At 44.4% G+C, this 25,431-nt stretch overlaps 1 protein-coding gene and 1 non-coding gene across 2 annotated transcripts in view; both read left to right on the top strand.

Annotated features, from left to right (window-relative positions):
• The window catches only part of LOC137316332 (probable G-protein coupled receptor 139), a 64,119-nt gene that overhangs the window by 25,248 nt on the left and 13,440 nt on the right, over window positions 1–25,431 (top strand). The window contains exons 2-4 of the mRNA XM_067980397.1: window positions 15,349–15,379; window positions 17,651–18,537; window positions 20,400–20,485. Coding sequence (XP_067836498.1) covers window positions 15,349–15,379; window positions 17,651–18,537; window positions 20,400–20,485 — 1,004 coding nt within the window. The remainder of the gene's footprint in view (window positions 1–15,348; window positions 15,380–17,650; window positions 18,538–20,399; window positions 20,486–25,431) is intronic.
• On the top strand, window positions 3,004–3,076 carry trnak-cuu (transfer RNA lysine (anticodon CUU)). Its single transcript has one exon. It is a non-coding gene; the product is annotated as a tRNA-Lys (tRNA).

The raw sequence follows: 25,431 nt of genomic DNA, 5'->3' as shown, positions 1-25,431 counted from the left end.
TAATTGAGGTGTACAAAATTATGAAGGGCCTAGATAGAGTGGATGGGAAGGACCTATTTACCATAGCAGGGAGGTCAATAACCAGGGGGCATAGATTTAAAGTGATTGGTAGAAGGATAAGAGGGGAGCTGAGGAGAATTTTTTCACCCAGAGGGTGTTTGGGGTCTGGAACTCACTGCCTGAAAGGGTGGTATAGGCAGAATCCCTCGTTACATTTTTTTTTTAAATACTTGGATTTGCACCTGAGGTGGTGTAACCTGCAAGACGACGGACCGATTGCTGGAAAGTGGGATGAGGCTGGGTGGCTCATTTTCGGCCGGCCCGGACGCGATGGGCCGAATGGCCTCCTTCTGTGCCGTCAATTTGCGATGATTCTGCAAAAGTGGCTCGTGTTTTTTTGCAAGAGCAAATTCCCTGACCGGGAATCGAACCCGGGCCGTGGCGGTTAGAGCGCCGAATCCGAACCACTGGAGCATGAGGGAAAACGTGGAAAGTTGCTATTAGGTACAAATAATATTTATGGTTTAGTGACTCTGTTAGTTGCAAATGTATTTACATGAATCTGTATTATTTATTTATTTATTGGGGTGTATATACTGTAAATCTACTTCTGGCGCTGATAAGAGTCCATATAATTCCGCAATTAATGTTTCATTTGCGTTTTGACAATAACAGGTCTGTCTCACTGGTTCCCCAGTGTCAGGGAGGGAAGTGTCTGATGCCCTCTTTTATTTGATGTTACAAACAGAAGACAAACAATCGTATTCGTTCAAAATCAACCTGAAGGTGGACACACACACAGAGATAAACACAGCCAATGATATGGTCGTTATGTTGGGATTGCTGCACATGCATACCCAGGGGCGAGTTTACTGCAATGATAGACAAGAGCGGCTGAGTTTTTCATGCCCGGTTAGCTCAGTCGATAGAGTGTGAAACTCTAAGTCTGAGGGGCGTAAACTCAAGCCTCATGTTGGGTGGATTCTGATTTAACCTTTTTATGTTGCTTTCAGGGGTGAACCCAAGCTCTGACTCCCCCCGACATCCCGTGCAGTGTCACCGCGCACATTGTGGCCGCGCCCGGGCTGATTTCTCTCTCTCTCACCCGGGACCGCTGAGTCTGCTGTACCGTGATCACCAACTCATCCAGTTTGTAAATTTAAACCGGAACAGGTGTCTCCCAAAGGGCAAGAGAAGTAGGGAACGCTGCAACTTCTGACAGAATCTCATTCCCATTAAAGGTTTGTGTATCTGAATCCCTAACACTTTCTGCAACTTTTAAAAGTTTTGACATTCACTGTACAGGACGCGGCACCTCGAGACTCGTCTCTGACACTCACAGTGATGCGTTGGGCTGTTTTCACTCGTAAAACAGCTTTTGTGATATTGTGATATTGTCTTAGACTCCCTCACCAGCGGAAAGGGTTTGTCTATCTCCCTTTCAAAATCCGAAAAAGCCTTCTATATTCCAGGAATACAAGTATGTAACCGCTCCTCATAATTTAACCCTTCGAGCCCTGCTAACATTCTGGTAAATCTGGGCTGCGCTCCTTCCAAGGCCAATATACCCTTTTGGAGTAAAAGGGAATTAAATTTTAAATGAGCGTCACTGAGGATCAATTTTCTCTCACTCAAAGTTATCTGCTTAATGAAGTAAAAGATGCAGCTTACAAAGAATAAGGGAGCAGCCACTGTCTCCCTTTTTGGCAGGAGAAGAAAATCAGCCTGGATGTTTATGGAGACCAAGTTCCAACCTAATGTTTCCGCCCGGGATCGAACCGGGGATTTTTCGCATGTTATCAAATGTGATAACCGCTACACTACAGAAACCGATGGCATCGTGTTTAACGCAATGGGCAACTGAATGGTGTCCTCTCTCTGCTCGTACTTAGAATGTGTTCTTTCAAGCACAGCAAGAGATACAGACAGTGGCTGCTCCACCTTTTCTTTAAAAACTCTCAGGGTAGTGGGTTTGAGCCCCACGTTGGGCGAGTACCGTTTTAAACTGTTATGCTGCTTCCACCGGTGAGCCCCAGCTCTGACACATCCCCCACCCCCCTCCGTCTCACCGCGCACGATGGGGCCGCGCCCGGGCTGAATATCTCCAATTCGGTTTCCGCCCCAGTCGCAGCATGAAATGGTCCTTACCAATGTCACAAATGATACTCCATGTGACTACCACCATGATAAACTATCCCTCCTCATCCTTCTCAAATACAATATCTCACCGTGCTGTTATGCTGTTAGACGAGTTTCCTCTCTCTGCTCTTATTTGCAATGTGTTGCTTTTCCGACTGATAACACTTAGTATCATCGTATTATGTTAGTCCACAAGAGGAGATCATTCGGCCCATCGTGCCTGTGCTGGGTCAAACACACGTATTCGTTCAAAATTCGTTCAGAGATGGATTGAGTGCCTTGTTATCAGAAAATTGCCTGAACCCCCACAGTCTGCAGCTTTCCTCCTCGCTATCAACCACATGGCCTATTTTTGTGTCACCCGCAAATTTCTTAATCATGTCCCCTATGTTTCAGTCCAAATCGTTAATGTAGAGCACAAAAAGCAAAGGACCAAGTACCGAGCCCTGCGCCACCCCACTGGAAACAGCCTTCCAGCCACAAAACACCCGTCGACCATTACACTTTCCTTCCTGCCACGGAGCTAATTTTGGATCCAACAAGCCACATTCCCTTGGATCCCATGGTCCTTTCCTTTTTTGACCAATCTGCCATGTGGGAACTTTTCAAAAGCCTTGCTAAAATCCATGCAGACGACATCAATTGCGCTACCCTCATCCATCCTTCTTATCACCTCCTCGAAAAATTCAATCAGGTTAGTCAGACACAACTTCCCCATAACAAATCCATGCTGACTGTCTTTAATTCGTCCGTGCCTTTCGAAGTGACAGTTCATCCTGTCCCTCAGAATTGTTTCCAATAATTTGAAATGGTGTCTTTCTCCTGCTTGCTGCAATAACAGATAAGGTGGTACTGGGTACTCAAGCCCGGCTAGTTCAGTCGGTAGAGTATGAGACTCTTAATCTCAGGGTCGTGGGTTCGAGCCCCACGTTGGGCGAGTATCATTTTAAACTTTTATGTTGCTTTCACTGGCCAACGGTGCAGAATTGATGCAGCATGAAACATTAAATTTGTAGTCAGGATGGCCGAGCGGTCTAAGGCGCTGCGTTCAGGTCGCAGTCTCGTCTGGAAGCGTGGGTTGGAATCCCATTTCTAACATTGCTTATTTTTACGAAGACGTGAAAATATTTTATTTGTGGATTGGGCGGCAGCTGATTTTTCGACCAAGTTGATTTGCTCCTCCCACAAAAGCAACTGGCTTTGTGATGGAAATGTGACTTGAGAAGTTTCAAACGGTGAAAATTTTGAAATATTAATGACCTGGACAAAGAAATAGAACAGCAGTGGGAAACATTTAAAACGGTGATCAATAGAGTCCAGGAGAAATATATCCCACTGAAAAGCAAGAACAAACCAGCCAGAAATGACACACCAGGGATGAATAAAGAAACAAGGGCAAAATTGAAACTGAAGAAAAAGGCCCACACTAGACAATAAAGGAGAGAGGGGAATGTGAAAAGTCTGGGAAAGAAGTCTAAAGAACTATTAGAAAGGCAAAAAGGAATATCAAAGAAAGCAAAGTATTCGAGACACATCAACAGCCAAAGAAAGTTTAGGATAGGAATAGGGCCACTAAGGGATACACACGACAAACTCACAGGCAATGACAGCAAAATGGCAGAAATATTAAATAATCACTTTGCTTCAGTATTTACCAGTGAGACTGGTATTGTGGGCGTGACATTAGAAGAAGAGATCAAAAAGATATGTAAAGACATTTAAGATCGAAAGGGGGGAGATAATTGATAAACTAATCAATCTTCGAGAGGGAATTTCCAGTTAGAAACGTAACCAGAGTTTCGAACCGCTCAGCCACGCTAATTTCCGGATTATTGTTCAGGAGCTTATTTCACAGGGACACGATTACTGCGCTCCATTTCGGGAGGCTACGAGAAAAGCGGAAATTGATCTATTAATAGAATCATAGAATAAGATAGCGCCATTCGGCCCATCGTGCCAGTGCCAGCTCTCTGAAAGTGCTGTCCAGTTAGTCCCACTCGCCTGCTGTTTCCCCATAGCCCTGAAAATGTTTCCATCCAAGCGTTTATCCAATTCCCTTTTGAAAGCTGTGAGTTGAGAAAAACAATATTGAAATTGGTGCTGGGGCCTCTGCAGCGTCGATGTAGAGTGTGTGATGATTGAAGTTATTAAGATGGTTGCTTTACACATGGTATGTTGTGCAATCATCCTGAAATATCTTCAATATCCAATCCAAATTGAGTTGCAAACCTGACGGACCAACACTGGAAAACAAGTCACGAGTGAACGCAAATCATCTGGGAACCATTTTTAGCCTCACGGCACTTTAAATAAAGTGAAATAATTTTGCATTGAAAAGATTTGGAACTTGCATCTGTGCCTTTATCTGTTCCATTTCTTAAAGTTGCTGGCGTCTGATGATGGACACGCCTCTGCTCCCTCTATTAAACAAGAAAGGAGGTGTTTGACGTTGACGGGACCTGTTGGTTTTGAGCTCATCCTTTACATTGAGTGGGTTCATGTCTTTTAAACGGCGTCAACTTTAGCCCAGCGGTGAACTTCGCAGCAAACAAGTTCATCACCGTCTCACCGCGGGCACTGACTGACACGTTTATTGTTATTTCTTTCAGACCGAAATAAATAGGAAACGTGATTTTAAATTTGCACTGAGTGATTTTTAGGTAGTCGCCTTTAAATGTTTCAAAGGCGAATCCGAATTTATGATCGTCTGGCCATTTCACCAGCCGTGTTGAAAACAAAACATGTCTCTAACTTTCGCGTCTTTTTTCGAAAGGCAAAAAACATATTTCCCGTGACCTCTGAAGGATGGACAAGTACATTTCAGAAAGCTGAAGCAAGTTCACCAGCAATTTAATCCGGCGTCAGACCTTTGCGCCACGCACTCTGAAGACAGGATCCTGGATGTTATTATATTTTTTGAATGTTTCTCAAACACCGTTTCATCGATTGGTTGAATGGATAGGGCTCATCAAATCTCCGCCAGATCCCATCGGGAATGAGACAGCATTGCAAGCAGCCTTCACCCCCAATATCACGCTGGCATTCATCGCCTGCTCTCAGCGGACTGCATTGACAGGGCTGGGAGATATGGACTTTGTTCACATTTAATCAACAATGTGAATCGTTCAATATTTAATCATTTTTAATGGGGACAAGGTTTCAAAATATTTCATGCCGGTTTCGAACCGGGGACGTTTCGCGTGTGAGGCGAACGTGTTAACGACACGACGGAAACCTGCTGCCTCTAACTCCGTATTAGGGATATCACCACTCAGCCAAACTAATTTCCGTGTTACTGTCCAGGAGCTCATTTCACAGAGATACATTTACTGCGCTGTATTTCGGAAGGCTGCAGAGAAGGATCGGTGGCGATGGTCAGGCAGGGAATCCCAGAGCATCGCGCCCACACAAACATTTCACTGTGTTTTTTTCATGTGCCTGATATCCGACCGCAGTTTGAACTACAGCGAATCAGGCATGCTCAGATGACATTGTTCACAGAATGTTTTCTTGCAGCCAAATCGCACATTTGAAAACTTGAAATGAGATGAAGAGATCGGAGCCATTTGAAGTGCTCCCAGTTGCTGCAGATCACGAATTAAAACCTTGCACCGGCTTCAGGGCGATGAGAATGAGGCAATGAATCCGAAAGTGGGAAGAAAAAGGTGGAATTTTCGACCCTGGGTGGGCTTGAAACACCAACTTTTCAGTTAATAGTCGAACGCGCTAAACGATTGCGTCACAGAGACCATCCGCTGTTTTTTATTGCAAGATACACTAAAGCAGCGTGTCACCGAGCCAAAGTTACATGTTGCAGCCACAGAAATGCAATTGTCCACTATCAGTGTTACTTTTCCAGAAATAAAGGATGGGACATTGTTTGTGGAAACATGGGAACGGTCTGGTCTCGCTCACAGCATCGATATCACCGCCAACCGGCTCTCCTGCAACCGGCGCGCCCACCGGTGCTTTGTCTGTTACTAATTAGCACTGTGGGAGAACCTTCACCACACGGACTGCAGCACCACCACCTTCTCAAGGGCAATTCCAGATGGGCAATAAATTCTGGCCTCGCCAGCGACGTCCACATCCCATGAACAAATAAAGAAAAAGTATTCTGAGCGTCCTGACGCTAATTTCAGGTTTTGATCCCTGATCTGCAGTAACTGAGAGCGCTTTAAATGGCTCCGACCTCTTAATTTCACCCACAACATCAGAGTAACTGTTCCAGGGGGACATGCCCGACTCAGCTGCATCTTGGCCGCCTGTCTGGCCAGTCTTTTATTCGCCTCCAATTCCGTTTCCCAAAGCGTATCTACAGATTCACAAAGCTGTTTGTCATTTCGGTTCCTTTCGATTTTTCCAGCTCCCGACTGGCAATAATTTGCAATCCTGGTTGCAACCCTCCACCTTGCATCGTGTCCAGGGATGGGTTATGTGGAGAGACTGGAGAAGCTGGGATTGTTCTCCTTGGAGCAAAAAAATGTTGAGGGGAGATTTAATAGAGGTGTTCAAAATTATGAGGGGATTTTTATAGAATGGATGGGGAGAAGCTGTTTCCATTGGCAGGAGGGTTGATAACCAGAGGACTCAACCAGCATTTATATAGCGCCTTCAACGTCGTAAAACGTCACAAGGTGCTTCACAGGAGCGTTATTAAACAAAACTTGACACTAAGCCACAGATGGAGATATTGGGACAGGTGACCAAAAGCTTAGTCGAAGAGGTAGGTTTAAAGGTATGTGTTAACGGAGAGAGAGGCGGAGAGGTTTAAGGATGGAATTCCAGAGCTTCGGGCCGAGGCAGCTGAAGGCATAGCCGCCAATGGTGGAGCGATTAAAATCGGCGATGCGCAAGAGGCCAGAACTGGATGAGCACAGAGATATTTTTTTATTCGTTCATGGGATGTGGGCGTCGCTGGCTGGGCCAGCATTTATTGCCCATCCCTAATTGCCCTTGAGAAGGTGGTGGTGAGCCGCCTTCTTGAACCGCTGCATCCGTGTGGTGAAGGTTCTCCCACAGTGCTGTTAGGAAGTGAGTTCCAGGATTTTGCCCCAGCGACGATGAAGGAACGGCCGATGTATGATTGATGCAGTGTTCCCTCGTGATTGGGAATAGTTCATTGCACAAAAATAATTCAAGTCTGTGAGACACTTATTGTTCTTTTTAATCACCATTAATACATTCTGTTGCACACTGAAGGAAATGCTAACTTGTTTGTAAAGTGACAATTAAAACGTTGATAAAACTTTGTGCTTTGCATGTCATGAACTTTTATCTCTTCCCATTTTACATACTGTATTTTAGGAGTCTGCTTCAAAATGTACAGTGCTTATTATACCAGGAATCTGGTGCGGCCGCTGTTAAATTAAAAAAGGTTTGTTACCCCTTTCACGCTTGATGAAACTCGACCCTGGAGGTTTATGGGGAGCAAGTCCCAAAAAATGCTTCCCTCCGAGGTCAAATCGGGGACTTTCTGCCTGTAACTGGTGAACATGATAACCGCTACACTCTGGAAATGACAAACTTTTCGATCTCAGGTCTGAAGGAAATGTCTCGGGAAAACATGAACTGCTGACTCTCTTTACACTGACTCTTTTCACGAACATTTCATCGATACAAACTATACAAGTCACAGAGAAAAAATGTCAAAGTCATTAAACTCCCGGATTACCCCCAAAATCTATCAATCTCAGTTTTTAAATTTTCAATTGACCCCCAGCCTCAACAGTTTTTTTGGGGAAGAGAGTTCCAGATTTCCACTCCCCTTTGTGTGAAGAAGTGCTTCCTGACATCACCCCTGAACGGCCTAGCTCCAATTGTAAGGTTCTGCCCCTTGTTCTGGATTCCCTACCAGAGGAAATAGTCTCTATCTGCCCTGTCAAATCCTTTAATAATCGCAACACCTCAATTAGATCACCCCTTAATATTCTATACTCAAGGGAATGCAAGTCGAGTCTTTGCAAGCTGTCCTCATAATTGCTTATCAATGATAGCCACCAAAAAGGGTTTTACGATGGCTGGCTCTTGTGTGCGTTAGCTTTTGTCAATGGCCTCGTTGGTCTAGGGGTATGATTCTCGCTTTGGGGTTGTTTGTCTAAATATGTGAGAGGTAGCGGGTTCAAATCCCGGACGTACCCTTATTTTACTTTCGATCTTGAACTTCCAAAGACAGAAAAGTACCCAAATCACCCCACATGAGTGAAACAATTCCTGTGTTTCATACTATTTCCTAACACAACTGCCCAACTTGGTTCTGATGAAAGGTCATTGACCTGAAACATTAACTCTGTTTCTCTCTCCACAGATGCTGCCTGACCTGCTGAGGGTTTCCAGCATTTTCTGTGTTATCAGAGTATCACTTCCCTCATCACCTAACTACACTCCTCCACTAGATGTCGCCTTGTGGTGCAAACAGGCTCCTTCCGCACAGCCAGGTGATCTGCTTTAGACATTAATTATAACTATAACTTTTGAACTTGTTAGTTAAAACATATGGCCTTTCCCATTGACCAGAAATCAGAATGGTGTTTATCTCTCACCAGTACAGCCCTTTCCCGCTGGGTCAGTATGGAATGATACGGAGCAATCGTACAGATGTCACACCTCTCCTGCTTCCCTGTGAAGCTGGTAAGACGAATAGCACACAATGCTGTCTGACACACATACACACCAGCTCTGAATGATTTAAAGGCCTTCTTATTATTGTCAGAGAATTGTTTATATCAAAAGGATAATTAAACTTACGAGTATTATGATATCAGCTACAATCCAAGAGTTTCTGGACTTCAGAATCTTCTCGTCTCTATATTAAACATATGCATGCATTTAAAATGAAGCAAATCCGTCTTATGATTGTAGTTTCATTCACCCAACAGAGATTTATACTTCCTTACTTAAGAAGCAAAAGCTAAAGTTTAATATTACTTCAATGTAAAGACGAACTCTTCCCTTACAATACAATTAACCAAACTAATATAACACCTCAAACTGATAGAGCTTCTGAAACTAAAACAGTACCTCAAGCTAATGCAGTACCTCAAACAGATAGAGAATCTGAAACTAATATAATACCTCAAGCTAATACATCATCTCAAATTAATAGAGTACCTTAAACTAATACAGTACCTCAAACCGATACAGAACTTTAAACTAATATAATACCTCAAACTAATACTGTACCTGGAATTAATACTGTTCCTCAAACAAATAAAGTACCTCAAACTAATATTGTTCCTCAAACAAATCCAGCACCTCAAACTAATAGTGTTCCTCAAACAAATCCAGCACCTCAAACTGATAGTGTTCCTCAAACTAATACAGCACCTCAAACTAATAGTGTTCCTCAAACAAATACAGCACCTCAAACTAATCGCGTTCCTCAAACAAATACAGCACCTCAAACTAATAGCGTTCCTCAAACTAATACAGCACCTCAAACTAATAGTGTTCCTCAAACAAATACAGCACCTCAAACTAATAGTGTTCCTCAAAAAATACATCACCTCAAACTAATCGTGTTCCTCAAACAAATACAGCACCTCAAACTAATGGTGTTCCTCAAACAAATACCGCACCTCAAACCAATCGAACACCTCAAACTAATACAGTAGCCCAAAACTAATCATTAACTGAAATGTTAAAGTCCGAACAGGACAAGCAGGTTGACCTTGACAGGTGGCGGATCAGTTAAGAGGATATTAAACTGCAGGAGAAAGTCCCGTTGAGGAACTGCAGTTGTATTCAATTAATTTCGAGTCTTTTCTCAACATTGGAGCAGAGAAACACGTGGTACGTAATATCACCGCAGGGCCTTCCATGGTCGGCCGAATTCAGTGCAACATCCCCAGTACATTTGGTCTGAAGCTCATCACCAGATGCCTTTCAAGTCACCTTTGCTGATTTGTTGCAGTTCAGTTTCGGTTTGAATGGAGTTGTTTGATTACCAGCATAGCTTTATTGGGGCGAGGGATATTTGAGTTTGTACCGGGCAATCTGTAGCTGCCCATTGTTAATTGATCTTCAATTGACTCAATACATTTCAATTGAACTATCACAAAAAGACGGGCTATTCCTGCACCCACTCCCCGCCCCCACCCACCCCCCCCAATGTTCCAACTTACTCCACTTCTCCATCGCTACTTCTACCAATCTATAACACTGTCTCTATTTATAAATCTGTCTATCGTGCTCTCTTTCTACTCAGTTTATGTTCCTTTATCTCTTTCAACTATATCCATTGTTATTTTCACATTATTAAAAATCAATATAATCTCCTTCGACCGATTCGTATGTATCGTTGTCTCTCCACTGCTTTAAATGTATCCATCTATCTATCTATCTATCTATCTATCTGTCTATCTTTCGTTCCATCCATCTATCTATCCATCCATCTATCCATCCATCTATCTATCTCTATCTATCCATCCAGCTATCTAAGTGTCACCTTTATCTTCCTATTTCTCCATATCTGTTTCTCCCTTCACCTGTTTATTGCTCTGTTGTTGTTTCTCTATCGCTTTCTGTCTCTCCTCCTTCATTACTAAAGTTTATCAAATAACTTTCTAATCTTTATCAAAAATGCAATATTAAAGCATGAGGACGAGGTAAATTAGCAAATTCCAATTCTCTAATCTCTAACCAATTATTTGCAACCGAGATGTTAACGTTCAAGGGGAAGGCAAAGGACGAGTCCTGTCGCCCAGCCGCCTGTTTATGAGAGAAAATATTAACTTACAGAGAAAGGTACATTTCAGGAGCCCCGGTTTTTAATAAGTCAATCATTTGCTCTGTACAACTTTCGACGAAGAAAACATGTGGTAAGTTTTAAAGAAATCCCCAATGTAATGAATGCCTAATAATTTCAATGGTGTGGTGTTTTATTCCAAAGAAACGTTTATTTAAACGAAAATGTAGTTGTTATCTCAAGATCATTAATAAATTAGCCGCATTCACATGGAACTTTTAAATTGATGAAATACATTTTTACATAAAGGTTTGTCATGTACATTTTCTAATATTTCACCGTCTTGAACTTAGCTTTTATCGAACACAGAAAAATACTTATCACCTGTTCAAGATTAATTTGCATTTTTTTAATGTACTGGTTTATTTTAAGGAACTGGTGTGGTCTTTATCAGCCTTACAAGGAAACGAAATTAAAGTGAGCATCCGGACACACACACACACACACACACACACACACATACAGACCCATACAAATACACAGACACACACACACACACACACACACATACAGACCCATACAAATACACAGACACACACACACACACACACACATACAGACCCATACAAATACACAGACACACACACACACACACACACACATACAGACCCATACAAATACACAGACACACACACACACACACACAAACACAGACCCATACAAATACACGGAGACACAGGCACACACAGACCCATACAAATACACACAGACACACACAGACCCATACAGATACACAGAGACACAGGCACACACAGACCCATACAAATACACAGACACACACACTCCCATACAAATACACAGAGACACAGGCACACAGACCCATACAAATACACAGACACACACACACACAGACCCATACAAATACACAGACACACGAGTTATAATCAAAGGCTAAAAAGACAAATAACTAAAAAATCTTCATCCTTGTCATCAGTAGCAGAGAGCATTAAAACGGGATATAATCAAAGAGTACAAAGACAACTAACTAATAAATCTTCATCCCAGTCATCAGTCCCAGAGAGCAGTAAAACGGGATATAATCAAAGAGTACAAAGACAAATAACTAATAAATCTTCATCCTAGTCAGTGTTGCTGGTCTCCTATTAGATAGAGCACTCCTTAAAGCTTCCCTCACGGTTGTGCAAACCGATATCAATTCGATGTCTGCACATAAACCAAGCTATGCTGTTGTAACAAAACTGTGTCCACGACTAGTTTCCAGTGATAATTTATCTCAACACGTACGTGTATGATATAAATCTCTTTCTGGTACAAGAATATGATCCCAGAAATTAATTTTGCTCATTTGGTTGACAAATAATGAACACATTCCGATGAAAGTTAATAAAACTTGCATTCCCAGGCCGCCTTTGACGGAATAAACATTCCCAATGGGATTCACTGAGAAGTAAAAGGAATAAGAAGATATCAGGAAGACTGGCGAAAACCTTGGTCAAAGAGTGGGTTTAAGGAGGGTTTAAAAGGAGGAGAAGTAAATGGAGAGTCGGAGGGGATAAGATTGGTTTTCAAGAGTAGAATTTCGATGTCTGAAGGACAAAAATGGATCCCCGGCCAAAGAAGGAGATAGTAGGAGGGATGACAAACGTTTGGAGCAAGAGATGGGTTTCATGGGAGGTTTGAAAGATGGAAAGAACTTGCCTTTACATAGCACCTTTCAAGGCCTCAGGACGTCCCAAAACAGTCAATGAAGGACATTATGAAGTGTAGTCACTGTGGTAATGTAGGAAAAGCGGCAGCCAATTTACACACAGCAAGATCCCACACACTGCAATGAGATAGATGGCCAGAAAGTCTGCCTTAGTAATGTTGTTTGAGGGATAAATATTGGCTAGGACTCCGGAAAGAAATCCCCTGCTCTTTTTCGAATATGGCGGTGGGATTTCTTACATCTACCTGAGAGGGCAGATGGGCCCTCAGCTTAACTTTTCCTATGTTGTCACCTCCGACAGTACACCACTCCCTCAGTACTGCCCCTCCAATAGTACTGTGCTCCCACAGCACTGACCATCCAACAGAATGCCAGTCACTCAGTACTGACCCTCCGACAGTGCAGCACTTCCTCAGTACTGCGCCTCTGACAGTCCTGCGCTCCCTCAGAATTAACCCTCCATCAATATTGCACTCCCTCAGTACTGACCCTCTGAAACTATTGCACTCCATCAGTATTGTCACTCTGACAGTGCACCACTCCCTTAGTACTGACCCTCCGACAGTGCACCACTTCCTCAGTACTGACCCTCCGACAGGGCAGCACTCCCTCAATACTGACTCTCCGACAGTAATGTGCTCCCTCAGCACTGACCCTCCGATGGTACCGCGCTCCCTCAGTACTGACCCATCAGCAGTGCACCACTCCCTCAGTACTGACGCCCTGACAGTATTGCGCTCCCACAGTAGTGACCCTCCGACAGTGCAGCCCTCCCTCAGTACTGACCCTCTGACAGTACTGCACTCCTTCAGTGGTGAAACTCCGAAAGTGCAGCCCTCCCTCAGTACTGACCCTCCGACACTGCAGTGCTCCTTCAGGACTGTACTGCAGTGTCAGCCCCTGGATTATTTGTTCAAGTCTCTGGAATTGGACGTCAATGCACAGCCTTCGAACGCACAGGTGAGACTGCTACCACTGAGCCACGCCTGACACCTGAAAGGGTGAGAAAGAGATGCAGGGGCTTCGGAAGGGAATTCAGGAGCGTGGATATGGCTGAAGTCACGGCTGTCAAAATAGGGCACATGGACTCCGGATGCACAAGCGGCCAGAGGTGAAGTAGCAGAGTGTTTGGGAGGGGCTGTCGGACTGGAGGTCAGAGATAGGGAGGGGTGAGGGCCTGATGGATTTAAGTGTAGGAAAGAATCAAAATAAACTACAAGGCTAAGGAGATTGGAATCCAACGCAGGTCAGTGAGGGCTTCGGTGATTGGTGAGCCACTCACCAATCAAAAAGCCAGGGGTGGGGATGGATTCCGTGGCTAGGATGTAGAAATTTTGTGGCCAAAGATCATGTGTACCAATTTTTACCTGTAGGAACTGGTGGGTCATCAAAAACAGAATGTGGGTCGAACAACACAGAGACATTGGAGAGGCGGTGGTTTTGTCAGCGTCCATCTGAAAGCTGCTCAGTGTCTGTGCACTGTGTCACCAAAGGGCAGCATGCAGATGAGGAAGAGGAGGGAGTCAAGGATTGAACCTTTAGAAACATCAGAGATAAAGGTGATAGGGTGGGAAGAGAAGCTTCTCCTGGCTCTGATCAGATAGATGAGTGGAACCAAATCTTCATCCCAGTCATCAGTCCCAGAGAGCAGTAAAACGGGTTATAATCCAAGAGTAAAAAGTGAGGGTAGCCCCAGGAAAGACGCCAGTGTCCGAGGATTGAGGAGGTGACGGGTGGGTTGTCGGTAGGTGTGGAGATGGGGGTACGTGGGGGTTGGGCCATGGAAGGATCTAACACTAGGGATGAGAATTTTTAATGTACGCGATATGGAACTGGGAGCCAGTGAGGGTCAGTGAGTCCGAGCAGGACCTGGTGCTGGTTGGACACGGATTACCCAGTTTTGGATGAGCTCACGTTTATGGAAGGTGGAGGTTGGGTGGCCGGTCAGGACTGCATTTGAGGAATGGAGTCTGGAGGGACAGAGGCATTAATGAGGGTTTCAATGGGCAATGGGCTGAGGAAGGAATGGAGGCGGGTGAGGGAATCACGGGGCCTTTGTGATGGAGGTCAAATCGGGTCATGAGCTCAGCTCGGTGTTACACGGGACCAATTTTACTGGAGCCGTTAACCAATGTCGAATAAACGGGTAAACATCTGCAGTAAAATAGCGGAGAGAGGAATGTCAATGGGACACGTTCAGGGTCCGTCCCCTAATATCACCCACAGTCATTTCGAGGCTGCAATCCTCAACCTGCCCTTTAACTGTCCCCGTGTCAGAGACTCACAATTCATATTTTAACTGGGAAACTGCAGGAACAGAGTGAAACGGGTCTGCTGTGTCCCTGGATTCAGTGCACACTGCGGACAATCGGTAACATTTAAAAATGAATCACCAGGAGTGAACATGGTCAATACAGTTAAATAAAAAACTGTAAATGGGCCCACTCATTATTATTGGATCAGTGCTGTCTGAGAACAGATTTAAACTTTATTCCTGAGAGAGGTCTGATTGAGATAATGACCTGGACTTTGAGATGTTTGTGTTATATCCACCACATTATTTACATCGGAGTCAAAGCTGCGGAGGTAATATGTTTGTTAAACTGATTGTAACTAATAGCAATGATCAGGAGTATAACCGTGTCAGTGGAGACTTCTCCCCTGTATAAATCAGGGCTTGATGGAATGGATCAGCTCAGAGTGCCTGCTGGAGCTGTGGTTTCCTGGCCGACAGAAGTCAGTGCTTCTCACAGAAATGGGATATCCAGTAATGTATCAGATAATGCGCATTTATTATCCTGTTCTTGCAGCATTTGGAGTTCCGGGTAAGCCGTTATCTCAGCTGTTAATAGTGTAAATCGGTGTTAACTCTGTTGCTGTACTTGGTAAATTATATTTTCTCCCTGCACGTTTTACAGTCGCCTGTTCTGTTCTATTGGTTGAATGATGGAATGTGTTAAGTCTCTTTAGGTCTTGTCGGAGCTGCATTATATCCGGAATGATTTTTGTGTGTCCAACACTGGCATTGTTACTGAATTATTCCTTGTACTGAATGTAATGTTGAACAATGGTATGTCCTTAACTTCTAAAAGTTCGGTCTGAATGTGTTACATTATATCTGTAGTGGCCTTTCTATATCCAGCCCCGGCATTGTTCCTGGAATAATCACTGTACTGAATATATTGGGGTCAGGTCTCTGGGCTAAGAGCTGATGTCAGACCATCAGGAGCTGTTAATAGTTTCATCGTGTGGAACTAACCTGCCCTGGAGTATGTTTTCATCAATGTGTTTTCAGTGATTGATAATGAGGCATCTCACAGTATCAGTGTTACAAGGAGGGAGCACAGTGTATTCCCTACACAATAATATGCTTCAGTTTAACTGGGATTTTAATTGGTTATCACTGTTATGAAATATTATTTCATTATGTGTGTATCTGACGCCGCTTCAGATGTCTGGTTACTGAACTGAGTTTGCTGCTGACTCTTTCACATCTCCTTCTCTGCTTCACTGTGGATGAATTCACTGACTGTCACTGGACTTCACTGTAAAATGAAATGTTTTGGTGTTATGTTGTCTCAGTTTGCACTGTCCCTTTTGGAATCAGGAGCCCTTCTATGTATCTGTAGATTATAAGTGTGATCTTGGCGTTTTGTTAATTGAACAATCCCGCCATCTATCGCTATACTTTATAATTACAGGTGAAGGAATCTCAATTATTGAGAGATCTGTCTGGAAGAGGAATTTGATTCTGTTTATTCCATGATTTGTAGATGAAGTTAACAGTATAGGTGAACAGATGGAGAATTGAATCATCTGTTGAAACATTAAACTATACCACAGAGGTTTCACAATTTAACAAACTAACACTGAGAATAGGATCGGTGGAACAAGGGGCTGGTGGACAGAATGCAGGCACAGGATGATAGGATTTAATCGGATATGAAAATGGACTTGAGAAAGAGAGTAGAGTGAGTGATAGAGAGGGCGACTGAGAGGGAAAGCGAGAGGCTGTGGTGTGAATAATTCATCAGAATGAACTGCTGAAACTTCCAGTACAATTAAATGTAGAAAATGTGATTTGAAGGTGTTATTATGATGTGGTCAGATTGGGTGAGTTTGTATGTTGGGACTCGCTCCTCATGTTTATATCCCTGTCAGGTCCTCAGTCTGTTTTTATGAATGTTCCTTGTTTTGCACATTGACACTAAACATAATTAAAATTTGCTCAAAGAATAGAATCAGTAATTTATTGATCATAATGAATTATTCGGATACTTTACGTTAAAACTCAACTGAGTTCAATAAAAAAAAACAGGTTGATTTAATTAATACATATCGATTGAATGTACAAAGTAAATTTATTGAACACATTTTACACCCAACACAGATTTCCTGACACCAATAACCACAGAAATGAACTGTTGAATGTAATGGTTGGATTGTTTTAGTGAGACCTATAGATTAGATTTCCTCCAACACTCTGCTGCAGTCTCTCCCTGTGAATCCCAGCCTCTCCTCCCACTGCATTGAAACCTCTGTCTCCTCGTCCGTTGCTTCAGTTTGTTCGCTTTCCCAAACCATCTGCTCCTGACTCCCCTCCAGCTCCTACTTGTCGCCCTCCCAATCTCACTCACTGGCTCGGTCTCCAGCTGACTTTCCCGTTTAGTGCCAGCCCCTGTAGGCTCACTTAACCCAGAACAACAAACCAACTACACCTCCCCCTGTCCCCTCACCTTCCTGACCCTCCGCTCTCCTTCCTCGTCCGTCTGGAGCCCAAATCCGGCATTAATCCGCTGGATTCTCGGTGTGTAAAACTCCTTCTCCCTTTCCCACCGGCACTGAGCTCTCACTTAGCCCTTCCAGTGGATCCAGTGCTCACTTTATTCACTTTCTGTTTCCATCTCCCAATTCATTATTGATCATTGTGTTTAAAAACATCTCTCTGCCCGAAAGCGCTGCCCAGGTCAATGAATCACTTTCCACCCTTCGATGCAGCAACAAAGCTGAAAATTTCACCCCAGATCCTCTCAAACAGCTGCTTTGGCTCCAGGTCTGATCAGTAATTTCTCTGCTTCCCTTTCTCTCTCTTACAGTTAACTTGGTGGCGATTGTGATCCTGTCCCGAGGAAAGTGCGGTCTCTCCAAATGTATCAGTCGCTATCTGGTTGGAATGGCAGTGGCCGATCTCCTGGTCGTTATCACTGATCCGATATTGAACAGGATTAATACGATGTTTCTCCCACGGTCATTCCTGGACATTACTCCCGTGTGTAGTTTTATTTACTTCTGCAGTTTTTCAGTCACGGTGTTGTCTGTTTGGTTCACAGTCGCTTTCACCTTTGATCGATTTGTGGCCATTTGTTGTGAGAAGCTGAAAACTAAATATTGCACCGAGAGAACGGCGGCTGTGGTTCTGGGAACAGTGAGTGTGCTGGGCTGTTTGGAGAGTGTCCCCACGTACTTTATATATGAACCAAGATTTGTAACTGATAATGTTCCCTGGTTTTGTGTGGGTAAACCGAGTTTCCGTACTTCCCCCGCATGGGCCGCATTTGACATGTTTAACCTCATTTTAACCCCTTTTATCCCGTTCTGTCTGATTTTGCTGCTCAATGTTCTGACGGTCAGGCGTATTTTAGTGTCCAGTCGAGTCCGCAGAGGACTCCGGAGCCGCAGCAATGGAGAGAATCAGAGTGATCCAGAGATGGAGAACCGAAAGAAATCCATCATTTTACTCTTCAGTATATCGGGCAGTTTTATACTGTTGTGGCTGACAAAGGTTGTATTTTACATTTATCTGCGAATTTCAGACCTTCGGTCCTATTATTCCTACACTGACCCCAATTATATCACACATCGGACATCAACAATGCTGCAGCTTCTCAGTTCCTGCATAAACACGTGTATTTATGTCCTGACTCAGACTAAATTCAGAGAGGAGCTGAAGAACGCGGTGAAATACCCATTCAATCTAATTGTTAAATTAGTGAAATCATAAGAAGTGCTGAAGGGTTTCAAGCACTAGAACTAAATCCCAGTTCATTCTCCATCCCCTACATTTCCCGGGGGATGGAAAGTATATTTTATATTAGCAGCACGGAGCCACTAAATGATCTGAAATACGGTTCTGATGTTATAGTTTATTGAAAATCTGACTTTTAAGGCTGGATTTATTCTGCAGACGACATATGTATTGTTGCTCGAAATTGCAGGTGGACTTCAAATAAATGGCCGTCCAGCAAAATATGCAACGCAGGGAATCAAAGTAGCTGCTAAGGGCCTGATCAGAATGGGTGCACGCCACATAAATGGATAATGAGTGAGGGGGAGGGATAGAGAGGGCGAGATAGTGAGTGAGAGAGGGAACAAGGGAGACAAAGTCAGAGTGATGGAGACTGAGGGAGAGGGAGAGAGCTTGAGACAGGGGGAGATACAGAGAGGGAGAGAAAGAGGGGAGAAAGAGTGACAGAGAGACATAGACAAACACACAGCGAAAGAGAGTGAGAGAGAGAGAGATAGTGATTTGGAGAATGAGAGAGAGACAGGGAGTGAAAGCGAGAAAGAGAGAGAGAGGCACGAGCGACACAAGGAGAGAGTGAGAGAGAATCAAAGAGAAAGAGAGGGCGATAGTGAGACAGAGACAGAGAGAAAGAGAGAAAGACAGTGAGAGGGACAGACAGAGAGACAGAAGGAGATAGAGAAGGAGAGAGGAGGGGACAGCGAGAGAGGACACAGGGACAAAAGAAATATAATTATTAAATAGTGCAGAACATCAAAAAAGATTTCCATAAAAGAGAGACGGTGTGTGAGAGAGAGATAGAAACAAAGAGGCGTAGAGACAGAGTTAGACAGAGAGAGAGATAAATAAAGACAGTTTGTAAGACAGGAGAGAAAAATAAAGAGAGAAAGAAGAGTGAAAGAAAGCATAACGTGAGAGAGCAAGCAGACTTGGATGGAACGAGAGAGGAACAGACTCACAAAGAATTACAAAGTGATTGAAGTAGAAGTGGAAATAACAAGATCGAAAAACAGACAGAAAATAGAGAAAAACGATATAAACAGAGAACAGACACAATGAAAGACAGAGAAACATCTAAAGTGACAGGAGGGTAGAGACAGGAGTGAAATAGGACACAGAAAGCATTAAATAACCAAACAAACTGTGTAATCAGGCTGGAGTGTGTGAGAGTGCTGACCAGCAGAAGAGCAGCAGATGAAGCAGGCCAGACATTTTTTTTTCTGGGTTAACACTCTTCTGGATTTAATTTTGACATTTCTAAAGGTGATGTATGGAGGATGCACAAGAAAGTCACTCAGCCTTGTGTACCTAACCCTGACCATTACTTACTGCAGGAGTTTCCCAGCTGCTCTGTGTAGTAAAAAAATCATCTGATAAACGAAAGCCTGAGATTAAATCGGCTTCAGCATGTCTGAAGGAAAGGACACTTAAAAGGTGGAAGGGCTGTTAGAAGGACTGTTAATGACACATTGTAAAAGATCACACAGCAGAGGATAGATCACCAGAGCAAGAAGAACGATTCCAGGAGGGCTAGAGGTAGTTTGAACACCTGCCGAATTAACTTCGTTACGTTGTGGACACTGAGAGAAAACAAGGGAAGTGTCAATCAATCGTGGGTTGCATTCGTAGGAACCTATTGTTGCAAGTCACCGTCCCAGAGGTGTTATTCTGTGTTAAAAAATCTCTTTAAAAGCTGGGCAGAAGTTGAGTGGGGAGAGACATAGATCCACCGCGACTGCTGCAAACTCACCTTTCACTTCCTGGTAGCACCACCTCACCTGGAATCTTCCTGATTGCTCGCTACCTCCCAGCATGATTTACAGATTGCCTGTGAAGCAGATGACCTGGCTACAAGAACAAGTCACGCGAAACTACAACACGATCCATCAAAATGCCCGGAATCTTCCCGGCAAGATTGAGCCAACCATCAGTGGACAAGTTTCGTTTTTGGCTTAGTCTAAGATAGACATTTGTTTTCCAAACGGTTATACATTTTGCGAATTCAGAATGTGTTGTTTTATTGTGATTAAAGCAATTCTAAATTGGGCATAAACCCAAGTTGTTGCTTAATTTGTAATGTCGCTTGTTCCAGTGTATTAATAATAATAAATGAATGTTTTGTTCATAACGCCATGGTTTGTGCCTGAAGTTTCTTTAGGAAAAAGAACTCATCAAGTTAAATGGAAAATTAAACCTCGTGGAAACAAAAAGTCATTGCCCCAAATTAAAGTGTAAAATCACTTTGCTCCTTTCTGCTCCTCCATCTGAACCGTGTGTAACTTTCCCAGTGAGCTGCTGGATTCTGTAATAAATCACAATGTACTCTTACCCCTTCTGCTGTGTTACTAAACTGGACAGGGTCCCGCAGCACTCTCCTGATCTGTTACTGTTACAAATACTGTTATTGTTTCAGTTTAAAGAAAAATATGAATACTGGACAAATGAACTAAATCCCAGATCAGAACTACATTCAGATTCAGTCCAATTTTACTCTGATTTATTTAATAGAAGCTAGAATTACATTCTCTACACGAAATGGCTAATTGGACCTTTCCTCCGAATGTCTGGTCTCTCCTTCTCATTAAGCATTGCATCCAAATAATTAAATGTTAATCCATTTTTGTTGCAGAAGTCCACATTTTGGTGTTTAATTCCCTCACTGCACCGCTGTCTTCGTGTTAAACACCAGCTAGTACCAGTCTCACTCAGTTTGTACCTTTAACTATAGTGCAACAGTGATTTAACAGGAAGAGCAAATGAACCCTCTCCGTCTCTCTCACCGTAACAAGCTGCACCTTGCCCCTCACCCTTACTGGTTGCCCATTTTGCTTCAGTTTCAATGCGGCTATTTTGAGTAATCTTCATGACAGCCATTTTGTTTAAGATGCCCACCTTGGCCCTCACTAAGATGGCCGACCTACCTTTCATCCAGATGTCTGCATTACTGGCAGCCATTTCGTTTCAGGTTCATGGCAGCAATTTTGTTAAAGCTTCAGGACGGCCATTTTGTTTAACAAGGTCACCTTGACCCCAATAAGATGGCCACCTTGCCCCCAGATATGATATCCAGTTTGCCCCTCAGTAAGATCTCTACCGTAGAGGCGGCTATTTTGTTTCCTGTCATAGACTTTGAAGTTGTTGTTCATAGTATCATAGTGGGTACAACACAGGAGAAGGCCATTCGGCCCACCTTGCCTGGGCTCACTCTTTAAAAGGGCGATCCCATTTCCCTCTCAGCTATGTGGCCGGGTCCTGCTCCGACTTCTTGTGTTCTTTAGATTTGTGGTTGGGATCAGATCAGCCATGATCTTATTGAATGGCGGAGCAGGCTCGAGGGGCCGATTGGCCTACTCCTGCTCCAATTTCTTATGTTCTTATGTTCTTATGTTCTCCCCCACCCCCGATCCTTATCTGGGCCATGTAGTAGTGATAATGTGTAAATATATATATATATATATATACATATATATATATATATATATATATATATAGACAAGTTGTTGTTGTAGTTGTCGCTGTAATATATAAATACAAGTTGTTATGTCTGTAAAGATTGTCTCTCAATCTTTACATTTATCTCCTTTATAAACTGGGCTTTGTTTCTGTGTAAATGAATGTTGCTGAGAGATTGTCCCTGTAACTTTGTGAGGGATCTTGCTGTCTATTTGTTTTAAGTTCTTTGCTTTAGTTCTTTGAAATGACATGAATTTATTTGAACTCTTTGGCTAATTGGAAAAGCCACAAACTGAACGTTGACCACAAACTACAGGCTTTTTATCCACTGCTAATTAAAACAAGAGAAAAGAGCAAAGGGAAAGTTCGTTCACCTTTTTGTTCCCTGTTCCAGGAACAGAAGAGAAAACGAACTCGGGGCAGTTTGGACCCTGCAGCAAACATTGACCAGGACAGAGAGTCAGACCGGCACCTTTTAGGGGGAATGAGTGAGTGGCAAAGCAGGAGAGAAAACCCTGGAAACTTGTATTGGAGAAAGAGTGAAACAACATGCGCTCTTCAGTCTGTCACGAGTGTCTCTCTCTCTCTCTCTCTCTCTCCCAACTTTCCTCCCTTTTCTTTAGAGTCTCAGATTTGTAACTGGGGATTTTATCAATGGTGTTTGCTGAGAGATTGCCTATGGAACGGAATGAATGTGAGTGAGTGTGAGTGTGAGGGAACTCTGGGCTCTCGCTGTGCTTTTTTCATCTCTTGCTTTGTTTTTAATCAATTCCTTATTTCTCTCTCTGTAGTGGATTATTTTTGTGGAAATGCCGTAACATGAAGACGTGGAAAGAGAAATTTTGGGAGGAAGAGGAATCCTTGGAGAAGAAGCTTTCTCTCCAGAGGGGACTGACCGAGCCCTTCACCACAGGCTGCACCCAATGGGGCTCACGTGAGTTGTGTCTGGGTTACTGTGGGATCACTGGGAGCACAGTGTGATCACTGTGCGATCTCTGTGGGGTATTGAGCGATCACTTGGTCACTGTGATCACTGGGTCACTGTGGGATCATTGGGTCACTGTGGTGTCACTGGGTCATTGTGGGATTATTGGGTCACTGTGGTGTCACTGGGTCATTGTGGGATCATTGTGGGACACTGTGGGATCACTGGGATCACTGTAGGTTCACAGTGAGATCATTGGGTCACCGTGGGATGACTGTGTTTTTGAGGAATCACTGTGGGACACAGCGGGATCACTGGGACACCATGGGATCACTGGGGCACAACGGTATCACTGGGTCACTGTGGGATACTGTGGGATCACTGGGAAACTGTGCGATCACTGGGAAACTGTGCGATCACTGGGACATTGTGGGATCAGTGGGTCGCTGTGAGATATCTGTGGAGCATTGAGGGGTAACTGGGATCACTGAGTCACTATGGTCTCCTCCTGTTCCTGTGTAAAAGTGTTGAGGTGCTGAAAGGCCTTCTCCTGTTCCTGTGTAACAGACTTGAGGGGCTGAATGGCCTCCTCCTGTTCCTACTTAACCGGCTCGAGGGGCTGAATGGACTCGACTTTCCAGTGCATTTGGTTCGAGAGGCTGAATGGCCTTCGGTTCCGGTATAACAGGCTCGAGGGGCTGAATGGCCTCCTGTTGCGATCGAACAAGCTGAGTGGCTGATTGGGCTCATCCTGCTCCAGTGTAACAGGCCCAAGGTTCTGAATGCCCCCCCCCCCTCCCCTGTTCTTATGCGACAGGCTCGAGGGGCTGAATGGCCTCCTCCTATTCTGATCCAACAGGCTTGAGGGGCTAAATGGCCTCCTCCTGTTCCTACGCGACAGGTTCGAGGGGCTGAATGGCCTCCTCCTGTTCCAACGCGACAGGTTCGAGGGTTTGTATGGCCTCCTTCAGCTCCTGTGTAACAGGCTCGAGGGGTTGAAGGGTCTCCTGCTGCTACAATGAAATAGCCTTGATGGGCTAAATGGCCTCCTCCAGTTCCTGTTTAACAGCCTCAAGGGGATGAACGGCCTCCTCCTGTTCCTGTGAAACAGCCTTGAGAGGATGAATGGCCTCCTCCTGTTCCTTTGTAACAGCCTTAAGGGGCTGAATGGCCTCCCCCTTTTCCGATGTAACTGGCTTGAGGGACTGATTGGCCTTCTGTTCCTGTGTAACAGCCTTGAGAGGCAGAATAGCCTCCTCCAGTACCTGTGTTAAAGCCTTGAGGGGCTCAATGTCCTCCTCCTGATCCTACATGATAGGCTCGTGCGGCTGAATGGCCTTGTCCTTTTGAAGTGCAATAGGCTCGAGGGGCTGAATGGCCTTAAATTCCTGTATAACAGCCTTGAGGGGTTGAATGGCCTCCCCTGGTACCTGTGATAAAGCCTTGAGGGGCTCAATGGCCTCCTCCTGATCCCACATGATAGGCTCGAGGGGCTGAATGGCCTTCATTTCCTGTATAACAGGCTCGAGGGCCTGAATGGCCTTCATTTCCTGTATAACAGTCTCGAGGGGCTGAATAGCCTCTCCCTGTTCCGATCTAACAGGCTTAAGGGGCTGATTGGCCTCATCCTGCTTCTGTGTAACAGGCCCTAGGGGCGAAAAGGCCTCCTCAAGTTCCTATCTGACTGGCTCGAGGGACTAAATGACCTCCTCCTGTTCCTGTGTAACAGGCTCGAGGGGCTGAACGCCCTCCTCCTAATCCTACATAGAAGGATCAAGGGTCTTAATGGCCTCATTCTTTGCCAGTGTAATAGGGTCCGAATGGCCTTCAGTTCCCGTATAACAGACGCGAGGGGCTGAATGGCTGCCTCCTGTTCCTATCTAACAGGTTTGAGGGGCTGATTTCCCTCATCCTGCTCGTGTGTTACAGGCTCCAGGGGGCTGAATTGCCTCGTCCTGCTACTGTGTAACATGCCCTAGGGGCTGAATGGTCTCCAACTGTTCCTAAGTATTAGCGTTGAGGGGCTGAATGGCCTCCTCCAGTTCCTGTGTTACAGCCTTGAGGGGCTCAATGGCCTCCTCCTTTTTTAATTTTTTTTTTATTCGTTCACGGGATGTGGGCATCGCTGGCGAGGCCGGCATTTATTGCCCATCCCAAATTGCCCTCGAGAAGGTGGTGGTGAGCCGCCTTCTTGAACCGCTGCAGTCCGTGTGGTGACGGTTCTCCCACAGTGCTGTTCGGAAGGGAGTTCCAGGATTTTGACCCAGCGACAATGAAGGAACGGCGATATATTTCCAAGTCGGGATGGTGTGTGACTTGGAGGGGAACGTGCAGGTGGTGTTGTTCCCATGCGCCTGCTGCCCTTGTCCTTCTAGGTGGTAGATGTCGCGGGTTTGGGAGGTGCTGTCGAAGAAGCCTTGGCGAGTTGCTGCAGTGCATCCTGTGGATGGTACACACTGCAGCCACAGTGCGCCGGT

The sequence above is a fragment of the Heptranchias perlo genome, unplaced genomic scaffold, assembly GCF_035084215.1.
Source record: "Heptranchias perlo isolate sHepPer1 unplaced genomic scaffold, sHepPer1.hap1 HAP1_SCAFFOLD_59, whole genome shotgun sequence".
In the NCBI taxonomy this organism is placed as follows: Eukaryota; Metazoa; Chordata; class Chondrichthyes; order Hexanchiformes; family Hexanchidae; genus Heptranchias; species Heptranchias perlo.
This window is presented reverse-complemented; position numbering and strand designations above follow the sequence as displayed.